General features: G+C 42.0%; 1 protein-coding gene across 3 annotated transcripts in view; it reads left to right on the forward strand.

The window, feature by feature from the left end:
- The first annotated feature begins 3,451 nt into the window (after window positions 1-3,451).
- LOC102314652 (junctophilin-1) overlaps window positions 3,452-9,070 on the forward strand; it is a 37,233-nt gene continuing 31,614 nt past the window's right edge. For all 3 annotated transcript variants that reach the window (XM_042214886.1, XM_042214885.1, XM_014329917.2), the window contains exon 1: window positions 3,452-4,561. In XM_042214886.1, coding sequence (XP_042070820.1) covers window positions 3,717-4,561 — 845 coding nt within the window. In that variant the 5' untranslated portion in view covers window positions 3,452-3,716. The remainder of the gene's footprint in view (window positions 4,562-9,070) is intronic.

A 9,070-nucleotide genomic window follows, 5' to 3' on the forward strand; every position in this document is an offset into this window, starting at 1 on the left:
GCTATATAAATCCAATCCATTATGGTTAGGGTTATGGTTAGGGGTAGGGTTAGGTTTAGTCACAAGTCACCGTCAAATTATAATACGGGTAGGACGATTTGTCAGAGTAGGATGGTTTCTCAGAACACCGGTCCAAGCCCGGATAAAGGAGCAGGGTTGGAATTGTGACATTAAAAAACAATAATTGCTAAAAGAAATTTAATTTATAGTTCTAAAGAAATTCTAACTGCATTTAGGACATTTTTTACTCACTTTTTGTCTCTTCCACGATGTTATTTCTCTGTAGGTTACAGAGAGGTTACAATTACATTGGCAGAGGCTTCCATGTGGTGTTAGGCAGTTTATTGGACGTTAGTTAGATGGGACCAGTCCCTTCTGAATGGGACCAGTCCCTTCAAAGGGTCCTTGGTAATCAAGACTGTCCAGCCTTCAGTTAACTGTTCCAGTTGCATCCATTAGCAGCTGGTTCATTTGTTCTGCCAGGTGCTCACTGAATACAGTTAGGCTCTTAGGCAGTAGGTGTGAATGATGTGCGGGCCTGGTGCTGGCGAACTCATGATTGAGACTCTTTCTTGGATGTGATGGTCACATCACATGACATGCAGTTTAGAGTGGTTGCTATGGGGTGCTCTTAGATCCACTAAACACTGAGTATTGTTGTTGTGTTGCATCCATCTCCCATATGCTATTCCAGTGTTGCTTCATCTCCAGCCTTGGTGGGACTGCTCTCATATTGTTTTCCTGCCTTATATTAATGCATCTTTGATGGTTTAGTAGAGAACATCTGGTTTATTCTCATGGTTTCTACTTCTGGTATACCTCTTAAGGCGGTTAGCCAAGACTGTGTATCTTTGTTTGGTTGTTTCAAAGGCCTCAGAATTAGCAGCTTGTTGTACTTCTTCTATACTCCATTCTTCCTCATACCTTTCTGCAGTTTAAATATTTTGCTAACTTCCTGCAGTTTTCCCTTGATCTCAGCCTCTTTCTGCATGGCGGGTATTGCTATTTGTGGCTGGTCAACTTATAGCCAAGCATCTCAAGGATCACTGTTGCTGTGGTATAGATCAGCTGATTGGTTTTAGTAATGATCACAGCAGGGATTTTATGTAATTTTGGATTCAAATGTTGCATCACTTTGACCTTCAGATACTAACCCCAAGTTGCTCTCCGATACATCCATCAGAGTATGCATGTGTGTGAATACTTAGATAGAATGCACTTAAAGTGTAGAAGAAAGTGCTTGTGTGCATGGCTGTGAATGGATGAATGTGATCTAAAGTGCTGTGAGTGCTCCAGGAGAGTAGAAGTGTGCTATATAAGAATCAGTCCATTCACCATTTTAAGTCTGAGGATCAGGCTGCAGGGTGGGGGTTGAGTCTGCTGAGTCCATGGTTGGCTGGATCATTACTGTTACGGTTTGTCGTGAGAACTCACATGCAAAACTCAGCGATAGGAAGCTTCACAAGCAATTTATTTACACAGTTCACTGAATGTATATACAAATGTGCAGAAATAGTGCTACGTACAAAAGTGGGGGGACGGGGCTCCAGGGAAATCCAGGGAAACAGACTCTCGCTCCTCTTCCATTAATCCACACACATGATCAGGCTCTCTTTCTCCAACTATCACCACACAGGAAACAGGGAAAAGGTCAAGGGAGTCTGTACACAGGGAAATGTTTGTTAGTTCAATGCTCAGAAACACAAAGGGGAAACTTAGCTGGCAACTTGACAACACTAACGTGAGTCAAACACAACGATCCAGCGAAGAACAGCAGTCATCGCCTGGCTTAAATACTGGTTGCGTTAATGAATCTCAGGTGCTTCCTCCTCTGAGGGGCGTGGCCGAGGACAAGATGAGTTGAGAATGAGTTCCACCCCGGAGAGCGAGAGAGAAACAGTTGATCAGCGCCCTGCTGATCCCCCAGGCCGTGACCTTTTATTGAGATCAAACCAACCCTCTTCTTACATCTTCCCTGTGCTACTGTGATTATATTAGCAAAACCACGGCTCTGTATCTAGCCACCAGCCACCATCATTACAGTCCATCAGCTAGCTTAACTTCATTAACTGTCTAGTCAGTGTGTTATTTTGTTTCCTGTATATTCGTTTACTTTCCAAGTTACAGTAGAGCCGTATGATGCCTATTCACTGAGAAACTGTCAGTCACGTGTAGTTAGCCAGTGAGAGTGCATTTCAATCATATTTGACCCTCCTCATCACGTCTTATTGTATTTTTTTTTTTTTTAAACCAAGGCTTCAAAATGGACTTCAGAAGCCAATGCATGACCTCACAGTAGCTCACTAGCTACCGTCATCTTTTATATCATCTCTGGTGGCATTTGATTCTACCAGGCAAACTGTTAAATAATCTACAGGGTTGGCCATTCATATGGATACAGCGTAATAACATGGGAATGGTTGGTGACATTAAAGTCCTGTTTGTGGCACATTAGTATATGTGAGGGGGCAAACTCCTCAAGATGGGTGGTGACCATGGTGGCCATTTAGAAGTCGGCCATCTTGGATACAACTTTTGTTTTTTCAATAGGAAGAGGGCCATGTGACACATCAAACTTATTGGTAATGTCACAAGAAAAACAATGGTGTGCTTGGTTTCAACGTAACTTTATTCTTTTTTCACGAGTTTTTGGGTGGTGCAAGTTGGGTGGGGGTCTCATGTGGGTTGGTGTTCATCGCTGGTTTGTGTTGTTTTTATGGTTTTTTTGGCAAGGCTGTCTGTTTTGTGCTTGTTCTGTGGTGGGTCCGTTGTGTCGTGGGTTGGTTCGTAGGTGTTTTTGGCTGGTTGCGGGCTTTGTGGTGTCGTCAGGGGAGTTGGGTGTGGTTTTGTGTGGTTCGTTTTTTTTTGGAGCTGTTGGGGTGGTTGGTTTGGTGTGGTGTTGGTGTGTTGTTGGGCGTTAGTGTTGTGTTTTTGCTGTGGTTGCGTGTTTTGGGTTTGGTTTTTCTTGTGACATTACCAATAAGTCTGATGTGTCACATGGCCCTCTTCCTATTGAAAAAACAAAAGTTGTATCCAAGATGGCCGACTTGTAAATGGCCACCATGGTCACCACCCATCTTGAGGAGTTTGCCCCCTCACATATACTAATGTGCCACAAACAGGACTTTAATGTCACCAACCATTCCCATGTTGTTACGCTGTATCCATATGAATGGTCCACCCTTTACTTAAACATGGAGTCTGCCTCACAGTGTTTTACACTTCACACGTGTCCTGGATATGTCATGCTTAAGCACATCTGTTGAACACTTTTGGATATAGTTATAATCACTGATACACTTACACAATTATATGATAACAACTTTGTAGATGGGCAGCCTGTTTATGGCAGTTGACGTTTGTACAGTCTCCTGACACATTGCTAACATTTCTGTTGGCTAGGAATGTCACCTAAGTTGTTAATAAAATAAAATTATATTTTTACTCTACCTCTGCAGTGATTTTGTTTTTGTTTGTTTTTTTTAGCTTAGTATCCTACGCTGTCATAAAGTAATGTGGTGTGGTACGATATTTGTCTTGCTATAATGATGCATGGCCAAAAGGTTGATTAAAATGACTTTCATTCGACTATATAAAGTAGTTGGTTCATTGATTCATTGTTGGAGCTCTAGTTGCAGTCTTCTTTGCATTCTTGATCTTTTTTATTTACTTTGGTAGCCTCTATCACTCACTTTGTATTCTACATTATTCTGTATATGCTTTTTATTCTGTCTCTGCTTATTTTTTATGCTTTACTCACAGTCTGTCTTCTCTCTGTGTGTCTCTCTGCTACTGCTGTAGGCACGTATCAGGGTCAGTGGAGTGGTGGCATGCGTCACGGCTATGGAGTACGTCAAAGTGTTCCTTATGGCATGGCTTCTGTCATCCGCTCACCTCTACGAACTTCGCTGTCTTCACTTCGCAGTGAGCAGAGTAATGGTACAGTACTGCGTGACAGCCTATCCGATAGCCCTGCTGGCACACGTGGTGGTTTTGTGCTCAACTTCCAATCAGATGGAGAGGGTTCAGAGAAGAGAAAGGGTCTTTTTCGCCGTGGCTCCTTTTTTGGTAGCCTTCAGCGACTACGCAAATCTGATTCACGCTCATCAATTTCTAGTAAGCGCAGTTCAGCACACAGTGACACTACTATGAGCCGCATCAGTTCAAGTGACGCCAACTCTACCATTAGCTTTGGAGATGGAGACCCTGGCGATGACTACCTGCCTCTTGAGGACAGTGTGGATGCTACCACCACCGAGTCGTATGTGGGCGAGTGGAAAAATGACAAACGCAGTGGCTTTGGTATCTCTGAGCGGTCTAATGGCATGAAATATGAAGGCGAGTGGTTGAATAATAAACGCCATGGCTATGGCTGCACCATCTTTCCTAATGGGACGAAGGAAGAAGGGAAGTACAAGAACAATATGCTGATCCGGGGTATCAGGAAGCAGCTGTTCCCACTAAAGAATACCAAGACCAAACAAAAAGTGGATCGTGCCATTGAAGGAGCAGTGAGAGCAGCAGCCATCGCCAGAACCAAAGTTGAGATTGCCATCTCCAGGTAAAATATCCTGAGAACCATAAGGAAGTTACAACTACTTTTACCACCTTTTTCTTTACTATATTGGAAGTATATTGGGTAGTATATACTATACAAAATTTTATCCATATTTTATCTATACTATTGTCAGAGCATATACTGCTCATTATTAAATACTATTAGTAATACTCTTAATACTACTCTGCATATTTTGGCTTGACACAAAGACATTTTATTGCTCATTTTGACACACTGGCTTACAAATGTGATTGAAACTTCATAGTAAGCATATGGTACTTAGTATTCTGTGGAATGAAAAAATATTTGCTGCTTGTTAGTTTGGGATTGTCTTTCATATGTGTCACGTGTTTCAGATGATCAAATATAGACAAACTGGACAAATATAACCCAAGTAAATACAAAATACAGTATGTAAATGCTCATTTAGTTTATTAAAAGAAAAAAAGCTATCCAACCCTACCTGCCCTATGTGAAAAAGTAACCATTAAATCCCCAAAACCTTTGGAAAAATATTCTGTCTAAACTTTTTTAAAGGGTTGAGTCTGGTTACATCTGGTGTAAAACTAACACACCATTTCAAGCCTGTTTTTCAACAGTTTTAACTGCACATCCCCCATCTCAAATATCATCAGCACCCCTAGATGCCCTCCTCCCACTGCCTCACTGATCTGACCTCCTGTGACACCTGCATATTCACCTGTACTCCTAACCAACCCCCGAAGTCCCCACCAGTCAAGCCAACACCAGCATCACTTCCACCTCAATCTCCTCTGCCGGCATGCATCTCAGCCCCAGAAACCCATTTTAGATGCCATACCTAGAATCTACTGGAGCCACTCACTCAATTTTGGGCACAGTGACCCGAGTATTCGGATTACTACAGGGACAACAGTTGCCTTCAGCTTCCACGTATTTTCTATCTCCTCTCTCAGCCCTTGTTATTTCTCAGGTATCTTGTTCCTATTTCCTGATGTTGCTATTGCTACATCTTATCACTACAGCCTATGTCTGGCTGGTTAGCCTTGGCCATACTCTGCAACGGTGTTCCTGCATACTATGCCATCCACTTCATTATAGCTTTCCATGTATGATCTGCCAACTAGTATTTATGATCTTTGCTGTTCTTGTTCCTTTTCTCTCTTGGGTTTCTGCTGCCTGAGGTATCACCAAGCACATGATCATTCCTGGCCATCTTTCTGATGTACTGATGGATTGTTGTTGTTGTTCTTACATCCTGGATAGTAATTCTACACTCACTATTCGTTGGCCTGGATTTGGTATGAAACCTTCGATACGTGGTAAAGGCTTTTCTTTTTTTTAATGTCAGTGGTTTCTATCTCCTCCCTTGGCTAGCTTATTATTCCAGCAGGGTATCTGGTAGGGCATAGGTGTTGATTAACTAGAGCTTGTTCTTCCCATTCAGCAGACTCCTCAGGATTTGCCTTGCTCTTTGGCGAAGGCAGCTTCTCTAGTGGCCTCTTCATTGTTCAGTTCACCTCTTGTATTCCCATGTAATTCTAGCTATCCTCAATATCTGGAATATTGCATTCTGATAGTGCAGTCTGCTCAGTTCTGACTACTTTCCATCTTTTTGTTGTTCAGGCTTACGTAGAACAGCAGTGGGGACAAGGTAGGGCTGGGCGATATGGCCTAAAATCCATATCACTGTATAATTTGAAGCAAGTGCAGTAACGATATATATCGCGATATATTCTTTTCTTCTGTATCACGTATTTTACACACTATAAGGCGCACTTAAAATCCTTTAATTTTATCAAAAATCGTCAGTGCGCCTTATGTGTGAATTCTGGTTGTACCAATTTTATGTGGTGCATGGCGCGCAGAGATCTGTCAAAAATGTTTCAGTACAACTTTGGTAAGCTATGAAGCCGCACCGCTTGATGGATTGCTGGAGCATTACGGCTGCCGTATTCAGGAGCCCCGTGGAGTGATCTGGGTCCAAAACTCCGTGTCCTTCAGGTCCCAAAGTCAAACGAACACTGCGGCATCACTAAGAGTTACAAACTGTCTAAATTATTTCCAGTGTTCCCAACTTAGCGACTTTGTCACTATATTTAGCGAGTTTTCAGACCCCCTTAGAGACTTTTTTTCTAAAAAGCAACTAGCGACAAATCTGGCGACTTTTTCTGGTATTATTGGAGACTTATTTATGAGGACTTTTTGACGTGAAAATGCATATTGCTCTTACTCTCAACAAGCAGCGGTGCTGCCGTGGGCACCTCACCCGTGCCAAAGCACTCACAGGCGGATGATAGTCCTCCCCCATCTGCTATCAGGGCACAGAGATGTTCACCCCTATGCGTCCAAACTGCAAATGAATCGCGCATGAGCGAAGCCGCTGCTCTCGCACTGACTGTAACGCAGTCAGTTCTTCTTTTACTGTTATGCTGTTTTGTGGATCACAAGGTTTAAAACTACTTATAAACACACACACACACACACAGTAACTCCACCAGAGTGCCTATTTCGGGTCACTTTTGCCAGTCCAGCCAGTAAAGGATCTCCAGGTAAAGGAGCAGGGTTGGAATTGTGACACAAAAGCCGAATTAACATCCAGATTTTTCTCTCACCCATCTGGAATACTTCTTAAGGTTATGGTTATGGCGTGCTTTTAAGCGCTTTGGGTGCCTTGAAAAACGCTATATAAATCCAATCCATTATGGTTAGGGTTATGGTTAGGGGTAGGGTTAGGTTTAGTCACAAGTCACCGTCAAATTATAATACGGGTAGGACGATTTGTCAGAGTAGGATGGTTTCTCAGAACACCGGTCCAAGCCCGGATAAAGGAGCAGGGTTGGAATTGTGACATTAAAAAACAATAATTGCTAAAAGAAATTTAATTTATAGTTCTAAAGAAATTCTAACTGCATTTAGGACATTTTTTACTCACTTTTTGTCTCTTCCACGATGTTATTTCTCTGTAGGTTACAGAGAGGTTACAATTACATTGGCAGAGGCTTCCATGTGGTGTTAGGCAGTTTATTGGACGTTAGTTAGATGGGACCAGTCCCTTCTGAATGGGACCAGTCCCTTCAAAGGGTCCTTGGTAATCAAGACTGTCCAGCCTTCAGTTAGCTGTTCCAGTTGCATCCATTAGCAGCTGGTTCATTTGTTCTGCCAGGTGCTCACTGAATACAGTTAGGCTCTTAGGCAGTAGGTGTGAATGATGTGCGGGCCTGGTGCTGGCGAACTCATGATTGAGACTCTTTCTTGGATGTGATGGTCACATCACATGACATGCAGTTTAGAGTGGTTGCTATGGGGTGCTCTTAGATCCACTAAACACTGAGTATTGTTGTTGTGTTGCATCCATCTCCCATATGCTATTCCAGTGTTGCTTCATCTCCAGCCTTGGTGGGACTGCTCTCATATTGTTTTCCTGCCTTATATTAATGCATCTTTGATGGTTTAGTAGAGAACATCTGGTTTATTCTCATGGTTTCTACTTCTGGTATACCTCTTAAGGCGGTTAGCCAAGACTGTGTATCTTTGTTTGGTTGTTTCAAAGGCCTCAGAATTAGCAGCTTGTTGTACTTCTTCTATACTCCATTCTTCCTCATACCTTTCTGCAGTTTAAATATTTTGCTAACTTCCTGCAGTTTTCCCTTGATCTCAGCCTCTTTCTGCATGGCGGGTATTGCTATTTGTGGCTGGTCAACTTATAGCCAAGCATCTCAAGGATCACTGTTGCTGTGGTATAGATCAGCTGATTGGTTTTAGTAATGATCACAGCAGGGATTTTATGTAATTTTGGATTCAAATGTTGCATCACTTTGACCTTCAGATACTAACCCCAAGTTGCTCTCCGATACATCCATCAGAGTATGCATGTGTGTGAATGCTTAGATAGAATGCACTTAAAGTGTAGAAGAAAGTGCTTGTGTGCATGGCTGTGAATGGATGAATGTGATCTAAAGTGCTGTGAGTGCTCCAGGAGAGTAGAAGTGTGCTATATAAGAATCAGTCCATTCACCATTTTAAGTCTTGATGAGCTGAATAGTGTTCATCAAAATTGATGCATATTTCTAATCAAATGTGATACCCATGTAACCCTCTACATAATTTTAATGTTTCTTTTTCTATACTGTTCCATTTTAATCGCCCTTTGGTTTTTACCTCTTTAGCTAGTTTGGCAGAAATACTTTGTTAGATTGACAGAGAAACCACATTCCTCAGTACAGCACCAAGAAAGCTCTTAGGGGTTTATATCCCATCCCTAAGACATCTGGGAAGCTCTTGGAGGGGGTAAACAAACATCTGTGTTAGTTTCCTCATTATTTCATCATTAAGGAGATAAAAGAAGTGAAGTTTATTCCTTTAGAAAAATATCAAAATCAAATCAAATAAATTCAGCAACACTAAAAGCCCTGAAAGACCCCCCAAGGCAACGAAAGTAGATATTTACAAAATCCTTTCCTTGATTAAGAGAAAAACTCTTCAGTTACTAGCCAAGTCAAAAACACACAAAGACGAAGGCTTATCGTTGTC

The sequence above is a fragment of the Haplochromis burtoni genome, unplaced genomic scaffold (genome assembly GCF_018398535.1).
Source record: "Haplochromis burtoni strain Fernald_Lab_line unplaced genomic scaffold, NCSU_Asbu1 Contig_622, whole genome shotgun sequence".
NCBI lineage: Eukaryota > Metazoa > Chordata > Actinopteri > Cichliformes > Cichlidae > Haplochromis > Haplochromis burtoni.